At 44.4% G+C, this 20,253-nt stretch overlaps 1 protein-coding gene across 5 annotated transcripts in view; it reads right to left on the bottom strand.

Moving 5' to 3' along the window:
* DLGAP2 (DLG associated protein 2) overlaps positions 1-20,253 on the bottom strand; it is a 693,430-nt gene that overhangs the window by 627,500 nt on the left and 45,677 nt on the right. For 2 of the 5 annotated variants that reach the window (XM_038585890.1, XM_038585889.1), the window contains exon 1: positions 1,643-2,181. The exons of 1 other annotated variant lie outside the window; for it this stretch is intronic. Coding sequence is in view for 1 of the 4 variants with exons in the window: in XM_038585889.1 (XP_038441817.1) it covers positions 1,643-1,669 (27 nt within the window). In the remaining 3 variants the exon portion in view is untranslated. 2 more of the 5 variants (XM_038585894.1, XM_038585892.1) reach the window with 2 other exon arrangements.

Here is a 20,253-nt window from a genome sequence, read left to right as displayed (position 1 = left end):
AAAAAAAAGAAACAACAAATACCCACCATTTGCTTTAACGTGGATGGAACTGGAGGGTATTATGCTGAGTGAAGTAAGTCAATCGGAGAAGGACAAACAGTGTATGTTCTCATTCATTTGGGGAATATAAAAAATAGTGAAAGGGAATAAAGGGGAAAGGAGAAAAAAGGAGTGGGAAATATCAGAGAGGGAGACAGAACATGAGAGACCCCTAACTCTAGGAAACGAACTAGGAGTGGTGGAAGGGGAGGTGGGCGGGGGGTGGGGGTGACTGGGTGGTGGGCACTGAGGGGGGCACTTGACGGGATGAGCACTGGATGTTATTCTATATGTTGGCAAATTGAACACCAATAAAAGATAAATTTATTAAAAAAATAATGCTAGCATACAAAAAAGATGATTATATTAAACTGAAAATAACAAAAACATATTAGAAAGTGAAAATCACAGTGGAAAAAATAATTGGAATCAAAGGTGTTCTTAATATAAACTATTACTACATAACTTTTCTAAAAAATCTAAGGAAGGCAACTCATTAGAAAAATTAGTAGAACATTTGAATAAATTTATAAAAAAAAAAAGTCCAAGCAGACAACCAATTAGCAGCCGTTCAATAAAGAAAGAGATGCAACAGCACAATCTGAAAACGGGGAAAGATGAAAACATCACTTGGTAAATAATACCTACCCATCCTATAGATACTAACACCAAACAAAACTACGTGTGTGCAACTCACAGATAATCTTGGAATTTGAGTGAAACCAATGGCGCCAAGTCATCATCACAGTGGAAAATGTGGAAAGTCACTAAAATCTGAGTTGGTGAATACATCATCTGTCAACACCACATGTGAATATTCATGGACTCAGCAAGCGCACATAGAGGAGTGTGCAGCAGAGGTTATGACCGCACTGCTCATTCCAGGAGAAACAACCCACCAAACCAAGCACATGTTATTGGGGGAACAGTGGCCCAGACGACACTGTGTCCGCGCAGAAACACAGGACACACATGAAACGACGAACTTAGGAACCAGGCAACATGGCGACCCAGTGCCAAACGTGACCCCAACCTGGAGTCTGCACCAAAAGGGACAGAGCACAAGACACTCGATCACAACTGACAAACTGGCCACGGGTGGCAGACGGGACACATGCTGTGCACGGTTGGTTTACAGGCGACAGAGCCTTGGGTGCCCACACCGTGGGAACACGGAGGGGAAGGGCCCCGCGCCCTCACAAGAACCTCCCGTGTGTGCGTGTGTCACAGGGCAAGGAGCACAAGTGAGTGTGAGCTCAGGTCATGAAGCAAATGGGGTAAAGGTGGACACCACATAAGGCACACTCATTCCATTCCTCTTTTCTTGAAATGCGCCTGAGATTTTAGATTATTTCCAGAAAAAAATGTTGTCGTAAAAATGATAAAGTAGATTTTTACGCATGTGTATTAAACCAAACAGACTGGGGATCCCTGGGTGGCGCAGCGGTTTGGCGCCTGCCTTTGGCCCAGGGCGCGATCCTGGAGACCCGGGATCGAGTCCCACGTCGGGCTCCCGGTGCGTGGAGCCTGCTTCTCCCTCTGCCTGTGTCTCTCTCATGAATAAATAAATAAAGATCTTATAAAAAAAAAAAAAAAAACAGACCTGTCTGGTACGTCGGGTGAGGGCCATGGCCACGGAGCTCTGCAGCCTGGTCTAGTCATGCTGGAAACCCACGAGGGAGGCCCGCGTGGACGTTCGCGGCGCGTGCGCACGGGGACACTAGGCCTCGCACACTTCCACCCGGAAGGAGAAGAGCCGGGGGGTCAAGGTCTGCAGGCAACTGTGAATGATCTAGAATGTTCTCAATGTCTTGAAAGCGGTTCTCTTGTTTAAACTGCTTTCACTGGGCGCTGGCGGCAGGGAGCGAGCGCGGAGAGACAGACCTCGGGGGAAAGGCCTCGACCTTGGGGCTCCGGCCTCCGCGCGGACCCGCCGGCCCACGACTCAGCCAAGACGACCAACTGCGCTCGGCGCGGGCGGCGGCACGACCATCCCTCAGGACTCCGGCCCTTTTCCGTCACGTCTGCTCACGCACGAGAGACACAGAGAGGCAGAGAGCCCGGCAGACGGGGTCGGAGCGGGCCGCCGCGCCCCCTGGGGTCCACGACCTGCCCCTCGCGCCCCCAGACCTCGTCCACGGCCTCCCGTTACCTCAGACGTGGGGACGCCGCGCGAGGAGGTCACGCTCCGCGGCAGAGACGCATCCGGCGGGAAGAGCGCGGCCGCGCGGGCGGACGGCCTGTGTCGGGGAGGCGCGGAGGACGCGGACGAACCGGGAAGGAACCCGTTTCCCGCCGGGCGGGTCGACGCGTGCAGTGGCGACGAGCGCTTCCCGGAGCCCGGCGGCGGGGTGACCGTCACGGAGGCTGCCGAGCGCCCTCGGTGGGCGCAGAGGCCCGGGCAGCCACCCGGCCGCCGGCCTCCGGGAGCGGCCTCGCGAGCGGAGGCGTCCACAGGCCGCGTGAGGGCCGCGCCGTCTCTGGTCCGGGCTCCCCCCCGCCCGCACGGAGGCCTCGCCCGAGCCGTCCTCCCGCCGCGCGGCCGACGCCGCAGTGCGCACGCGGCCGTGACGTCACTCCCAGCGTGCGCGAGCACAGGCTCGCGGGCTCCGCGTGCGTCCGCATCCCGACGGCGATCTCGCGGGAACCGGCGTCCGCCAGCCGCGTCCACGTGGCTCCGGGCTCCCGGAAGCGCCGGGCTGCACCGCGGGTCCCCAGGGACGGCGGCGGCGCCCAGCGGGAGAGGGGCGTGCTCCGCCCTCCACCCCTAGCTCCTCCCGCAGCTCGCGCGCCCGCCCTCCTCCCTCCTCCCTCCCTCCTCCCGGAAGCCGCGTGTGCTCGTGCGCGGCGGGCCGCCTCGGGCCAGCTGAGCGCGCATGCGCAGGCCCCTCTGGACCACGTGGCCGCGACCCGCTGGACCCGCCTCCGCACCTGGAAGGGTCAGGTGGGCACGTGGCAGCAGGCGGCGGGGGGAGCGGGGGAGCGGGGAAGCGGGGCGGGGGGGGGCGGCGCTGTGAGCCAGGAGCCAGCCCCGGGGGGCCGCGGGGAGCCGCGCGGCCTCCACCGCCTTGCGTAGAAGCGGACTAGCCACGGCCTCATGGTGTGGATTCGCCATAATAGTGGGACGCAAATCCCCCAACTCTATCAAGAATTAAAATGTTTTACTGAGCATTAAAATTAAGTGGCGCATGGAGAGCAAGCATGCAGGATGCTTAGCCCCGGGGGGCGCAGCGGTTTAGCGCCGCCTTCGGCCCAGGGCGTGACCCCGGGTCCCGGGATCGAGTCCCCCGCAGGGAACCTGCTTCTCCCTCTGCCGGTGCCTCTGCCTCTATGTCTCTCGCGAATAAATAAATAAAATCTTAATTAATTAAATGTTAACACGTGAAATAAGGTATCTTAAATTTTGGCATTCAGGTGTAACACACATAACTCAAAGTCTGATGAGACGGAATATTTATTATTTGTCATCAGTCCTGCAGAGCCTGGGGCTGCTGTGGTTTCCAAGGAGAATCTAGGAAGACGATGCGGATGATCACCAGTCACTGCGAGGTACGTGTGGCATTCTGCAGCAACGAGCAAGACGCCAGCGCATCCCCCAAGCCTTTGAATGAGAGTGGCATTGTCTCTTAAAATGCATTCAACTTTTTAACAAAAGAAACAAAAATTAGAGCACAAAAAGTGGGTGAAATGATGCCACAGAGAACCCTAAGAACACACCAAGAAGAGAGGTGCCGTTCCCATGGCGACAGCCACACAGGCCCCTGGACCGATTCTGTGTGTGATTCTGCAACTCAAGGAACAACCTCCTTGAGGGCTCATCAACATTCCCACCAAAACTCTGGGCCCCGGGATGCCTGGGACTCAGCGGTGGAGTGTCGGCCTTCAACTCAGGTCGTGACCCCAGGGCCCTGGGATCAAGTCCTGCATCCGGCTCCCTGCATGGAGCCTCCTTCTCCCTCTGCCTGTGTCTCTGCCTCTCTCTGGGTCTCTCATGAATAAATAAGTAAAATCTTAAAAAAAATTAAAAAAAAAAAAGCCAAAACAAAACTCTAGGTCCCGGTGAATTCCCTTTTCCGTTCCTGATCCTACAGCCCCATTCCCACCCTCATGTCCCATCATTCATAGTATTAACATGGTACCTGGGCAGCACCATAAGCACTAAACACTAATTACAGAGCTTAACCAGTTGTAGGGAGTCTCATGTGCTTTCACACTGTCCGTCTCTGTGCTCTTAAGCTGTTTCACACATGCATCTTTGGGAAATATCAGCTGGTTTCTCCCACGAGCATTGTTAGGAATCAAACCTCTTTATTAACAAGATTAAGGAAATCATAAGAAAAATATGTTAACAGCATTTGGACAATGGAGAAAATATAAGCAAAAATTTGGAACACATAATTCTAACGTCTAATTAATTAACTGCATTTTTAACTTTGACACTATTAAGTGTACTGTGCCAGGCAATATAGTACATGTTAAATATGAAGTGTGAAAAAATAAATAAATAAATAAATAAATAAATATGAAGTGTGGCTACAAAAAAAGTCTCGAAATCCTTAACAGACACATGACTTATGTAAATAAACACTGCACAATAAAAGTTTTAAAAAGTTATATGTATATATGTGTGTATGTGTATACACACATGTATTCATAGGGGCTGAACCAATGTTAAATGTCTTTTAAAAAATCACAAATCATAGACATATGAAACAGGTGAAGGGAGTCAAAAGGTACCAAATACCAGGTGTAAAATAAAGTCCTGAAGCTGTACTGCACAGCATGGGGACTATGATTAACAAGACTACACAGTGTATCTGAAAGTTCCTAAGAGAGTAGATCTTAGATGATCTCATAAGAAAAGAATGTGTAGTTGTGTGTTGCAAGGGACATCACCCAGGCCAACGGTGAACATTTCCCACTACATACAAACACCAAGTCACCATGTCATACACCTAAAACTAATACGATGCATGTCAGCAAAAAAAAATCACAAGTCAGTGCACAACTGCATAGAGATTACTCTCTCCCCAACGGCTCGTTTCCCTTACACAGAATCGTGATACAAGTGAAGTTGCCACGGGTTTCTTCTGGTCCAGGAGAGCTGCCTTCTGATGCTCAGAACCAGGGTGCGGGATATTGACAGAATAAGAAACATGTTATTTGGGTATCCCTGGGTGGCTCAGCGGCTTAGCGCCTGCCTTTGGCCGAGGGCGCAGTCCTGGAGTCCCGGGATCGAGTCCCACATCGGGCTCCCGGCATGAAGCCTGCTTCTCCCTCCTCCTGTGTCTCTGCCAATCTCTCTCTCTCTCTCTCTCTCTCTATCATAAACAAATAAATAAATCTTAAAAAAAAAAGAAAGAAACATGTTATTTTGGTCTTCATCCCAGTTCCCGGCAGAGTTTCTAAATCCCTTGGAACTTCTGAGTGGTGGGGTGAGAGGGGTGCCTGTCCTTATGGCTAACAAACGCCTTGCGTGCATACCTGAGTTTATGCTAAGGGGATGAGCACAGGAGCCCCGGGACTAGAGGCTTGGATGGTTCAGCCTCACCCCCACCCACCTCCAAGCAGGGGAGCGGGTGGCGATGGAGCCAACAGCCAACAGCTACTGACTGAATCGTGCCTATGTAAGACCTCCATAAAACTCTATCAGGAGCTCCAGGAAAACTGTACGCTAGGGGTCCAGGGCACTTTGGGGCTGGTGCAGACACAGTGCTGGGTGAAGCTGTGCCCAGGGAGGGCAGAAGCTCTGCACCCCACCCCGCCTGCCCTGAGCATCCCTTCCACCTGGGCCTCCTGCCTCGTATCCTTCACAATAAAGTGGTGAACACAGTAAAAGCCATTGCAGCAACCTGTGGAGGACCCTGGGGCCCCCCACTGTGTGTCGCCCAGGAGTGCAAGGGCCGAGCTGGGGCCTGCTGCCATCTGAAGCAAGGGGAGGCGGGGGGAGGGCTTGGGGGCTAAGCCCTCCACCTGTGGGTGTGCATTAACCCCAGCTGCCGCAGTCAGAACTGGACTGGATTGGGGGACACCCACCATGTGCCCAGAAAGTTGGAGAGCTGGCCGGCATGGGAGAACCCCACATATTCTGTGTCAGGGGCAAAAAATGGATCGCTGTGTCAACTGAAAGCCAAAAGGACCAGAAGGCTGTGCAATGGACCCTGCTGAGAATACAGAGAAAGAAAGTGACCCTGGTGGGAGCATCTCCTGCTGCTGGCCCTGAAGGAGCTGGAGGTGTGCACAGGGCTTCATGGCACAGGACGGCAGAAAGAAGGATCTGGAAAACACGGACTACAGTCACTACCAGCTTCTTACAGTAACTTCATGGATGAAAATACATAGGGTGCATTCACTTTTACCCATTATATCCAAACGTACCCACGAGTGTGCTGCTCTACAGGGAACATCTGGAAACCCCGGAATAGACAGCGCATTAATGGCCCAAGCATTCTGTTGCACGGTCTGGACTCTAACACACGCAGCCGCCAAACAGAGAAAGAAGATCCGTATGCACTCGCACAGGAAACCCTGCAATATTTGCAGGGTTACAAAGAGCCATCTGTGGGTAAAGCAGGTCTAGAATTCATGCCTAGAATAGTCCACAGCAACCCCTGCTTCCTGAGCACTGGGGCACGTTAGTCCAAACAAGACGGGCTACAGCATAAAGACTTGGTACAAAAACACGTGGAAGATACTTTAATAATAATTTTATAAGAATTATATGTTAAATATACTGTCTTAGAGAAAATGTGCTATTAAAGTTAATTTCACCTAACTTCTTTTTACTTGTTTGAATGTGAGTACTAGTGAATCTAAAGCCAAGTGAGTGCCTCCCATCCTCTCTCTCTCTCTCTCTCTCTCTCTCTCTCTCTCACACACACACACACACACACACTGCTGGATGAAGGACTCCTCACCTTGGACTGGATGGCAGAGGGGCAAATTCTCACTCTTTACATACTGTGTAAAGAAAATTACACAGTAATTTTACCTTTTACTTACCTTTTAAAGAAAATTATTTTTTTTTAATTATTTAAAAAAATAAGCTTCTGGGGATAAGCTTGTTTCACCTCACGCTAAGACAGAGGCACAGAGGCTATCAAAGACATCTCGAGATGGGCAGGAGAGGTAGTTAGTGCTGGTGTTACTACAACCACCACCACCACCACCACCAAAACCACGCAGAGAGGAGCAGCACTGAACAGGTCATCAGGGGACACCTGGGGGCTCAGTGGTGGCACATCTGCCTTCAGCTCAGGGCGTGACCCTGGGTCCCTGGAATCATGGGGCTCCCCACAGGAAGCCTGCTTCTCCCTCTGCCTGTGTTTTCCTGCCTCTCTGTGTGTGTCTCATGAATAAATAAATAAATCTTTAAAAAAACAAAAACAGGTCAGGACCAGGAGTCATCTGGATAATCCATATATTTGGACATGAAGCAGTTAAAGAGCCAACAGTGACAACCAGCAAATCTATTTCAAGCTCGGCTACTGTGGCACCAGGACTCGAGACAGACTGTGAGCATTTCTGGAAGTGATGTTCTCTACTGCAAAAGGAGACCGGCATGCTTTTCCCACGAAACAGATTCTGATCCAAGTAGTAGCAGAGACTCTGTTCCTTTGATGAAAAGCATTTGCTGAACACAGGCAGTAAAAAATGTACACCTCTGAGTTTTCAGTATTTGCATAATATTCTTTGGGGGCATGGTCAAGGAAATCTGGCCAGAAAAGCAGAAATACCCTGGATAAAGTCTTTAGAATTTTTTTTTGAAAGTTTAAGCAATCGCAGATATAAATTGAGGATTTTTGCAATTACTGCTCAATGCTGGCACCTGTGCAGGAGGAGGGAGCCACCAGCCTCACCACCATGAAACGAATAAAGACACTGGAGCAGGATGAGAGTCGGCGCAGATGGAGGACGACGGAGGACCGGACTTCTACACTTGCAGAATCTCCCAGGCTGGTGGGTCACCTCCCAGCGCTTCCCCTGAGGATATGTGGTTGACTTTGTTCAAACTCCCAAAATAAACAGACCATCTACAGGGAATATTTAACAGCCTCCGCCGAGGAATGCCATACAAAAAAACTGATGCAAGTTTCCATCTGGGCATGACAGTCCTCGTGGAGTAAACCATTTATAAAAATTATCATGCTTTTTACCACGAATCACTTCTAAACCAAATGAGGCTCATAAGTCCAAAGATATGTCCTCTGGGGGACAAGAGAAATTAATCCTTATCTGATCGTATGATGCCTGAACCCAGAGAGCACAAGCTGCCCAGCCCGTTCACAGTTTTGACCCTGGACATGATCACTAAGGACGCACAATTCACCACACTTGTCATGTGTGTCCATGGTCACCAGAGCCAACTTAGCCAACGGAGGACATCCATGTGGACAAAGTCTTCAGAGTCAAACGGAGACAGAGGTACAGCCCCAGAACATTTCCAGAGTCCGCAGAAATTGCTAGGGAAGCACCCAGCGCCTTACAAAATCAACCGAGGAGGGCACAGCGCTCACGTGGGGGCAGCTCTCTGACTTCTGCAGTCCCAAAATTCAGTTTCTATAAGGAGACAAGCCTTTAGGTCATCAGTCAGAAAATCCTAAATTGTCGACAAAGTGACATCATGCAGGCTGTAATGAAATAAATCAGAAGTGCGACCTACTTCTCTGGGTAAGAAGGCAAAGGACATGGAGCAGGAGCATTACTTGGCAGCCGACTGTTTCTTCTGTATGCCACAGTTCTGAGGGCATGGCACACACGCTGTGACTCACCAACTCCAGACACGTGCTAGATAGCTCATCATTAACTCCATGACTCTAGACAGCCACCTTGTGCTGGGGAAATTAATTTGAATAAATGGGAATAATGTATGTTTGCAGGATCATACAAAATACAACAGAATAACCTGGAAGATCTTCAAGGCACTTGTAGAAAAATGACACATCAATAGAAGGCATCATTATTCACACCTACAAATAGGTTCTTCTCAATGGTTTGCTAGTTTAGATACAGAGAATGCTCTCCCCATACAGAGCTACACTAATGTCTCAGTGAGGCAGGTACACCTGCTGCTGCACAATCCCATGGGCTCCAGCCACACTCCAGTGGTGAGGCTTCGCCTCATCCAGCGCATTTTCTGTGACACATCCCTGAGGCTACCAGCGGAACCCTAGACGTAGAGAGCCTGGCTTCTGCTCCCACATATCTGGTGGGAAGAATTCCACTAAATACAACAGGCTCTTGTCCTTACAAGGATATGTAAAAGGAAGGAACAAATCTTTTGTCCCTAATCTGAATGATCCTCTAGTTCATGGTGGCCACACACAAGCGCGAGCTGCAGAAACAGAAGTTCAACTCCATCAAAATCGTTCAAACTCTAATAGTTTCCCTCTAGACGTCTGAAATTCATCAATAATTCTGAATAATAGCTGAGATTTATGCCTCTCATCTTTCCCAAACCTCATGAAGATTTACTCATAAAGTTTAAAAAGATCAACATCAAAACATGGAGGCTGAAAGAGATCATCTACTGTCTCATTTCACTAAACAAATCAGGTCATGGTTTTCTTGCCTTTGAGGTTAATGGGTGTAACTTCCTGCACCAGCTACCTTTCCCACTGTGGGGCATCCTCCTATATGACTGACTACACCTCCAATTGCCTGTGAACAGGTTCCTTTCATCACTGTCTTCTGGGTATCTGCATGGACGTTCCAGAAGCCAATACTTCTTCCTACTGAGATCTAATGCCACCAAGTACTCCATAAATCTTCATTTTTGTACAATCTTGGCTTCAAATTATTGCAAATTACTCTTTGGGATTTTGCTGTTTATCATTATTCATTAACCTTAAAAGATTTTTATGCTGATTTTCTTTCTCTGGAGGGTCTAGACGATAACACTTGCCATCACTAACACTGACTGCTTTCTATATGCCAGGGGCCACGTCTAGTCATCCATGGGTCATCTCCATTAACATTCAACAATCCTTTGATGTCACCCTCAACTTACAAATGGGGAGGCCTCACAGGGGGCTGGGAATGAAGTGACAGACCTCGTTACCAGTACGAGAGGATGTTGGGGTTCAGAGCTGAGTCCACCTCACTTGAAGCCAGTGTTCTCTGCAGGCCCACAGACTGCCTTCCTCTCACCCCAGACACAACCCAGTATATAAATAACAATATAAGATGGTCCAAGAATTTTATATTTTAAAAGCATCCTAATTTTAAATCTAAAGTTTTCAGATCCGCGTGACTTTTAAGCAGTTAGTGGTCTAGGTTTACAAGGTTGTGTTGGCTTCCTAAGAGGTTAGACCAAAATGATCAACGCCTGTCACTTCCGGCTTCATGACTAAGTCACTGTAAACCTACAAAGAACAGTAGAAAGTAAATTAAGTAGCCCAGAGAGCAGTGACTTGCCTGAGTACACACTGAAGATACTACCACAACGACATGGTTCAGAAGTGAAGCCACAGAAGACATAGGTCTGCAAGCAGCTCAAGCAGCAGTCAGGCACCGTGATTCCCTTCTGAGAAGTGTGTGTGGCAGACGTCCCTCCACAGCTGCACACAGGACTTTTATGAAACAAATGTCCTCTCCACCTTCCCTAAATCAAGGGACCATAAAAGGATCTCAAGGGTATTCAAACACGTCAATCAGTGACAGGGGGCTGTCTCTTCAGTCCTTGTGATCCCACTCGCAGAGCAGGAAGGAGACTAGAGAGCAGAGGATGAACATCCTTCCTTCCTGTCCACCTGGGTCCAGGAGGAGGCACCCGTGAAATTACAGATCACATGAGCATCGTTCTTCCAAAGGCATTAGTCTTGGATTGTCTCATAAATTAGAAAGAACAGTTTAAATATCCAGATAAAGAGACTGTTTGTTACCATAGGGCACAAATGAAATGTTCCACTACCAGAAATGTCTTCCAGATGATCGCTTTCACTGAGTTGGATAAAAACCTTATCATCCGTCACTAATATGAAAACCATTCATCAAGAGCTCTCACCCCAAAGTTCTGTTGCCATCACAGAAAATGTCCTGTGTTTCTTGTATTCTCAACGTATAGTTTTAAAATGCTTTCCAATGTCTCATTTTACACTTAGAAATGGTGAGCAACCTCCTTATATGCACAAGAATTGGCTGACTAACCAATCGTATATGTGCATTTCAGCCTCCCCGACACCTGGCCTTACTCCAAGGACAAGGCTCGAACATGCTGTTATGTCCTTCTCATTTCCTTGCTGGAAACGAATAAAGGTCTGTATGGGAGAACACGCAGAGTCAGTACCAGGAGCAGAGTGGTAGATGAGGTCCTGGCAGGGACATGCGTCCTTTTGGAACTACAATGCACAAACAGGAACATTCATGTGAAAAAGAAGAAATGCAGCCAACAGAAGGGACCTGACCAAGCTTCTTGAACTTAATTTCTCTTTTGTAGAAGTTAAAGTGCTCAAGAACTTTCTTATCCACAATGTAACAGCCCAGATTCTGTTTCTTATTAGCCCCCGACACACCAACATACCTCCTCCCGGGAGGAGGGCTACCTCTCCTCCATCACTGGCCTCAGATGTTCCCTCACCCCACTGCTCATGCTTTACATCCTAGGCCATTTAATTTACTGAGAGAACAGCACTTAAATAAGCTCTTCAATGCCCTGAGTGAGCCTACAGGAGGAAGGGGTACATTTCATCTGGTTGCTGTCAGAAAGCTAGCAGTGATTTTCAGGACAACACAGTTCCTTGAAAGGCAAGAATTTGGTTAATGAATTAATAAACTCCATCCTCTGGAGACCTGCACAGTCCCCACCATCAGCTGAAATGGCTGCTCCGAAATATCATTCATGGTTCTCCTCACCCAGATGGAAACCTTTGCCTCCTACCCTAAAAGCCCATACCCGTGGCATATGCAGATGAGAGACTGAGATACCAGGTGGTCATTAATCCACTATCAAAATACATCAGCTGCACTAATCCAGGTTACACCACAGTTCAACCCTGGAGATCAGTGGACAGATTGGACACCAATGAGTGCTATGACTCATATAGAAAAGGGTCTCCAACACGTAACTGGTACTGTAATACGCACGAGTGTTTACAATGGGAGTCCAGCCCTTCCAATTCGATAATTAGGGAAGGATCTGGAGGACTGTGGTATATACCCCACGTGTGTGTGGGGGTGGTGGTGGAGGGGGCTGTCTACAGGTATGTGTGCAAGCTGGCAGGCATGTGCCAGTGTGCATGTGCACTTGTGTTCCTGCATCTGTGAGCATGCATGCATGTGTAAAAACGAGGCAGAACAGAAGGAACTACACTTTGCATGTATTCTCTCCCGTACAAGTTACCCTTCCTACTTTCTCAGCCTCCTCGCCTTCATAAATATAGTACAAGTTCACCATCCCTGAATGCAAAAGTCCAAAATTCAAAAGGTTCTGAAAATCACAAGTGTGTTGGCATCTCATCTGGCAACAAAGCCTCGCTTTTCCGCCCATTCCAGAAAGGCAACAACCAGTGTGCACTAACGTGAAGTAATTAATCTTTCTTTACCCTGCTTAGTATGAATACCACACATTCACTGCAAAAATATTAACATGTGGGAAAATAGAATACTGCCCTAGGCCCCATGGGGACAACATAACAGTAGAAATGTAAGTCATCTCTGAGGGAGTAATTTAAGGGTATCTTGACCATTCTTCTTAAAGTAGCAGCCCCCACACTCTCGTGATACTGCATTCCTGATTCCATTTGTTCATAGTATTTCTACTACATTGTTTTATTTATTTACTTACTTACTGTGTACAGAATACAAGCTCCATGAGAACAGGAACGATGTTTGGTTCAGGCTGTATTCCCAGAATTTAATGTCTGGCAAACACTGCAACTTCATAAATATCTATTGACTATAGTTTACTTAATCCAGAGATTTAAAATTACACAATATTGAAATTGGCTTACAGTGTGTACTATCTAAAGAATACAGAACACAGGAATAGATTTTTCCCGTGTATAAGTAGGATTTTGAATGAGAAAAACTTCTCCTGTGTCCTAGTTCTACCAACTTCACCTGTGAGTACATGGAAATGTCACATGAATAACGTGGTCTATAGTGGGGTTTTTCAGATGTGAAACAGAGATAGTACTTCATATCACACAGATAGGAAACAACATTCTAAGCCTTAAGGCACTACAGAAATATTACTCTGGTCACTTCTGTGATATAGTTGGAGAGAAACATCAGTTTTTTGAAGCCTCGGGTGCTTAGTTTCAATATTTGTTAAATATGTGTAATTTAAGCCACCCAGCCAATGATAATTTGTTAATGCAGCACAAACTAAGACGAGGCAAGCCAAAAAGATCAGATGCAATTGCAGCTGCCTAGCACCTGGCCCATAAAGCAGGGATATCGTGTAGAGATGATCAGGCCACCCCACTCCTAGCTCAGAATTCACAGATTTTTGTCCCAAAGGAGAGGCAGGCATAAGAACAGAAAACCCCAATGCTCGCCCCAAAGGGAGTAGCTTTATTTGAAACATTATGCTAAGTTAAAGTCCAAGAAGACTCTCAACACAATGGATATTTAGGAGGAAGCTAAGATGAGAATGGTAACTCTATGAAAGCAATAATTTACACTCATGGCAAGCAAACTTACCAGAAAGAAACGGGGAAATATACAGCTAAGAAGAGTCCTCCTGGGGTCAAACAAAATCCCAAAGACTGACCTCAAAGCCATCCCTAAAATGGGGCCCAAATAAAACTGGATCAAACTATTGCATAATTTATATCTCTGGGGGCTACAGAAAACAAGAGTGCAATCAGCTGATAATTAGTGGAGCTCAACAGCTGTGATACCAAATGAGGCAGAAATGTTACAACAGAGAAAAAGAGGCAAAGAAAAAGGGTTTCAGGCACTGAAACCACTCTCATCCAAGTCGGCTGTGTACAAGGCTGTCCACTCTCAAGAACAACTTAAAACGCTTCACACTACAGGGGTAGGCTTCATGAAAATAGTCTAGCCAAGTTTTACAAAAACAAGCAAAGAGAAACAGCAGCAAGTCCCAGAGGGAAGATGAATATTCAGGGTTGCCACATTATCCAGATTCTAATATAAAACTATGAGACATACAAAGAAAATAAAAGGGGGGATGCATTCACAAAGAAAAAAACAATCAACAGAAATTGCCTATAAGAGACCTAGATGTTATATTTAACAAAGACACCAAGGCATGCATTACAAATAAGTTCAAGGAACTAAAGGAAATCACACAGAGAATTAACTGACAATGTCTGATCAAATACAGTATCAATAAAGGCAAATAAATTATAAAGGAAGGAATGAAGGGAGGGAGGGAGGGAAAAGAACTAAGCAGAAATTCCTGACTTGAAAAGTACAGTAACTGAAATGAAAAATTCACTTCAGCGGCTCAACAGACTTGAACTGCAGAAGAATAAGCAACTTTAAGGCAAATCAATGGAGATTACACAATCTGATGAGCAGACAAAAAAAGGGAATGAAGTAAAATGAAGAGAGCCTTAAAGAAATATGGGACATCAATAAGTATATCAACATGTGTTATGGGAGTACCAAGAGAGGAGAGAAGGTATCAGAAGAAATAATGGTTGAACACAAACTTTGATGAAAAATATGATATACATATCCAAAAAGCTCAAGAAAATTCAAGTAGGGAAAATGCAGAGATCCACATCCAGACACATCATAATGCTAAAAGACAACCACCAAGAGAAAATATTGAAAGCACTAAGAAAAAAATAACTTCAGATACAAGGAACACCAAAAAGATGGGCAGCTGATATCTCATCAGAACAATGGTTCAGAAGGAAGTAAAATGACATATTCCAAGTGCAGAAAGAAAAAACTGTCAACCAAGAGTCTTCCATTCAGCAAAACTACTTTTCAAAAATTAGTGTAAATACATAAAAACAGAGAATTTATTGCTAGAACTGCCTTAGAAGAAATACTAAGTTCATTCATCTGAAAGCAAGTGACCCAAGCCAGTAATCCAAATATATGAAAAACGACACAAAAACCACCAGTATGGTAGACAAAATAACAGACCCCCCCCCCTCCAAAATCTCCACATCATAACATCCAGAACCTATGAATATATTAGATCAAAGAGCCAAGGGGAATTCAGGTTGCAGATGGAATTAAGGTTGGTCAGGTGACCTTCAGATAGAAAGATTATCCTGGATTTTCTGAGTGAGCCCAGTGGAATCACAAGGGTCCTTCTCAGGTGAGAGATGGTACTATGAGAGGGACATGGCCCAACTCGCTGTCTCTGCAGATGAAGACTGTGGCCATGAGCCATGAGGCCTCTGAAAGGTGAAATAAGTGAAGAAATGGAATTCTACTGTGCATGTCCAGAAGGAACTCAGTACTGCTGATCTTGATTTTAGCCCAGTGAGACCCCTTTCAACCTTCTGACCCAGAAATGTAAGATAATGGATTTGTATTTCTTTTGGCCACTAAATTTGTGGTAATCTACTACAACAGTAATTAAAACCTAAAAAAAACTTACAAAACTAATATGTAATTATAAAATATAGTATAAATACATATTTCTTCCCCTTTCCTTAATTAATTTTAAAACAAACTGCCTAAAACATATGTATAAATAATTATCTACACATACAACTGTATACACATACAATTTATCTGCTTTTTCTTATTTGTGTTTTTGGTGTCATATGTAAGAAATCATGGAGTAATCAAGAGTTACAAACAAAGATTTATGATTAAGTTTTATTCCAACAGTTTTATAATTTTAGCTCTTATATTTAGGTCTTTGATATATTTTGAATTAATTTTTATATATGTGCTGTGGGAGAAGAATCCAACATTATTCATTTACATGTGCTGCATATCTAGTGGTCCCAGCATTATGTGTTAAAAGACTATTCTTTCTTCATTTAGCTATCTTTCACACTTGTCAAAAAACCCTTGGCATTTTGGCATAAAGACAAACAGACCAATGCAACAAAAGAGGGCCCAGACAGAAACCCTTGCATATATGCTCCAATGATTTTTAACAAGGATGCTGAGACTATGCAACTTGAAAGTTTCTTCAATAAAAAAATGTCAGTAAAATCAGCAACTTTCATGCAAAAGAATGAAGTTTGACTTACCTTACACTACATATAAAAATTAACTCACAGTGATTAAAAACCTGTATGGGGCAGCCCGGGTGGCTCGGCGGTTAGTGCCACCTTCAGCCCAGGGCCTGATCCTGGAGACCCGGGATCGAGTACCACGTTGGGCTCCCTGTATGGATGGAGCCTGGTTCTCCCTCTGCCTGGGTTTCTGCCTCTCTCTATGTCTCTCATGAATAATTAAAAAAAAAAAAAAACCTGCAAGACTCTTTGAATAAAAAAATAGGTGAAAAGCTTCATGACATTGGATTTGATAAGATTTCTTGGGTATGATACCAAAAGCACAGAAAACAAAAGCAAATATATACAAATGAGAGTATGTGAAACTTGGAAGCAACCAAGATGTCATTCAGTAAGCAATGAATAAATAAATGTCCACTCGGACAATGGATTATTATTCACTGATAAAAGAAATGAGCTATGAAGCCATAAAAAGGCACTGAGAAAACTTAAATGCCTATTACTAAGAGAAGGCCAATCTGAAAAGAGCTCATATTGTGTAATCCCAACTACACAATATTCTAGAAAAGGAAAATCTATGAATAGAGTAAAATTATCAGTGGTTGCCTGAGATTGATGATGGGGAGGAATGAAATGGCAGAGCATAGAGAGTTTTTAAGACAATAAAAATACCCTGTCCAATACTATAATGGTGTATACAATGACTTTGGGTAATAAAATTATTGCCATAAAATTATGTCAACATAAATTCATTAATTGTAACACTATGGTAAGGTGTTGATGATGGGGGAGGCTGTGCATGTGTGGGGGAATGGATATATGGGAAATCTCTGTACCTTCCCCTTAATTTCACTGTGAATTTTAAATTGGTCTTAGAAAATTTTCTTAATTGAAAAAACAATAATCAGTGTCCATCAAAAGATGAATTGATAAAGAAGATATGGTCTATATATACAATGGAATATTACTTAGCCATTAGAAACGATGAATACCCACCAATTGCTTCCACGTGGATGGAACTGGAAGGTATTATGCAGAGTGAAGTAAGTCAATCGGACAAAGACAATCATTCTATGATTTCACTCATATAGGGAATATAAAAAATAGTGAAAGGTATTATAGGGGAAAGGAGAGAAAAGGAGTGGGAAAAATCAGAAAGGGTGACAAAACATGAGAGAATCCTAACTCTGAGAAACGAACAAGTGGTAGTGGAAGGGAGGTGAGCAGGGGGCTGGGGTGCCTGGGTGACAGGCACTGAGGGGGGCACTTGAGATGAGCACTGGGTGTTATATGTTGGCAAATTGAACTCCAATAAAAAAATATACAAAAATAAAAATAAATAAAAATAAACTATTTTGGTTTTAATATTTTATTTATTTATTCATGAAAGGCAGAGAGAGAGAGGGAGAGAGAGAGGCAGAGACACAGGCAGAGGGAGAAGCAGGTTTCACACAGGGAGCCTGACATGGGACTCAATCCCGGGTCTCCAGGATCAGGCCCTGGGCTGAAGGCAGCGCTAAACCTCTGAGCCACCGGGGCTGCCCAAAAATAAACTATTTTGATTTTTTTAAAATTGTTAAATTTTTAAAGAATTGCCTATAGTTCTTCTTTATGTACATATAATAATTTATTTAACACTTCTACTGATGAAAGTTTATATTGTGCCTAAAATTTCATTATTACCACAATGTAACAATGGACAGTCCTATATATGTGCTCACATGTGTACGTGTGCTCATATTTCTAGGATATAGATTCCTAGAAGTACATACTTTTGAAAATCGTAAAGGCTAATGTTAAAGAAAAAAATAAAAATATAAAAAAATAAAATCAATTGTTGGAGCTAATAAATGAATTCAATAAAGTTGCAGAATACAAAGTCAAAGTGCAAAACTCAGTTGCATGTCTATACTGGTAAGGAACAACTGGAAAGGGTAATTAAGAAAACAATTCCATTTATAATAGCATCAAAAAAGAATAGTTAGAAATAAATTTCATGAAAAAAAAGAAATTTCATGAAATAGGCAAAAGATTAATACTCAGAAAACTGGAAAACACTGCTGAAAGAAATTAAGAATCAAGATGGTATGATACTGGCATAAAAACAGACACATAGATCAATGGAACAGAATAGAGAACCCAAAAATGGGCCCTCAACTCTATGGCCAACTAATATTTGGCAAAGCAGGAAAGACTATCCAATGGAAAAAGGACAATCTCTTCAATAAATGGTGCTGGGAAAATTGGATATCCACGTGCAGAAGAAGGAAACTAGACCATTCTCTTACACCAGACACAAAGATAAGCTCAAAATGGATGAAAGATCTAAATGTGAGACAAGAATCCATCAAAATCCTAGAGGAGAACACAGGCAACACCCTTTTTGAACTCAGCCAGAGTAACTTCTTGCAAGATACATCCACGAAGGCAAAAGAAACAAAAGCAAAAATGAATTATTGGGATTTCATCAAGATAAAAAGCTTCTGTACAGCAAAAGAAACAGTCAACAAAACTAAAAGACAACCTACAGAATGGGAGAAGATATTTGCAAACGACCTCTCAGATAAAGGGCTAGTATCCAAGATCTATAAAGAACTTTTTAAACTCAACACCCAAGAAACAAACAATCCAATCATGAAATGGGCAAAAGACATGACTAGAAATCTCACAGAGGAAGACACAGACATGGCCAACACACACATGAGAAAATGCCTCGCATCACTGACCATCAGGGAAATACAAATCAAAACCACAATGAGATCCCGCCTCACCCCAGTGAGAATGGGGAACATTAACAAGACAGGAAACAACAAATGTTGGAGAGGACGCGGAGAAAGTGGAACCCTCCTGCACTGTTGGTGGGAATGTGAACTGGTGCAGCCACTCTGGAAAACTGTGTGGAGGTTCCTCAAGGAGTTAAAAATAGACCTGCCCTACGACCCAGCAATTGCACTGCTGGGGATTTACCCCAAAGATGCAGATGCAGGGAAACGCCAGGACACCTGCACCCCAGTGTTTATAGCAGCAGCATCCACAAAAGCCACACTGTGAAAGGAGCCTCAGTGTCTATCAGCAAATGATGGATAAAGAAGATGTGGTTTATGTATACAATGGAATATTACTCAGCCATTAGAAATGACAAATACCCACCATTTGCTTCGATGTGGATGGAACTGGAGGGTATTATGCTGAGTGAAGTAAGTCAATTGGAGGACAAACATTATATGGGGATTATAAAAAATAGTGACAGGGAATAGGAGAGAAAGGAGAGAAAATGACTGGGAAATATCAGTGAGGGTGACAGAACATGAGAGACTCCTAACTCTGCGAAATGAACAAGGGGTGGTGGAAAGGGGGGTGGGCAGGGGTTTGGGGTGACTGGTTGACAGGCACTGAGGGGGGCACTTGGTGGGATGAGCACTGGGTGTTATGCTATATGCTGGCAAATTGAATTCCAATTTAAAAAAATATACAAAAAAAAACGAAAAAAAAACAAAAAAATGTAAAGTTCATTTACAAATAAAGTTACACTCAAGATTTGTGCACTTGAAAAAAAAAATGCCTCTGCCTTCAAAAACACCTTTAAACTCTTAATTTTGGGGCACACCTTCTTTGTTAAATGAATCAAGTAGTTGTGGGGGAAAAAAGTGTTGCTTACAAATAAGCTATTGATTGAAGTTTTTTTTTTTTTTTTTTTTTGGAGTAATAAATGAAATAGGGAAAAGGGAAGACTTTAGAGAAAAATGTTCATGGCCCTTTGCAGTGGTATTGCTATAGCTTCCAAGACTTCTAAAAATCTGTTTCCCCTATTGAATGAAATGTTTGTGTGGATATATGTGTGTGTGTGTGTGTTGGGGGAGGGTAGTAGGGGTAAAAATGGTAAAATGGTTCTTTCATTTATTTTTTAACTTGAACCATACAGATACTTGTTCTGACTAGAGTTGGACCATTTTACAACAAAGCTAAATATCAATAGCCTCACTAATGGAAACTGACATAATGTGAAAAACATAAAATATGGTCATAACCCCAACAAAGAAAAAAACGAAAGAAATTAAGAGATATAAATAAATGGTAAGACATCCCATGT

Source organism: Canis lupus, chromosome 37, assembly GCF_011100685.1.
Source record: "Canis lupus familiaris isolate Mischka breed German Shepherd chromosome 37, alternate assembly UU_Cfam_GSD_1.0, whole genome shotgun sequence".
NCBI lineage: Eukaryota > Metazoa > Chordata > Mammalia > Carnivora > Canidae > Canis > Canis lupus.
The sequence above is the reverse complement of the archived record's forward strand: the minus strand, read 5'-3'. Positions and strand labels throughout refer to the sequence as shown.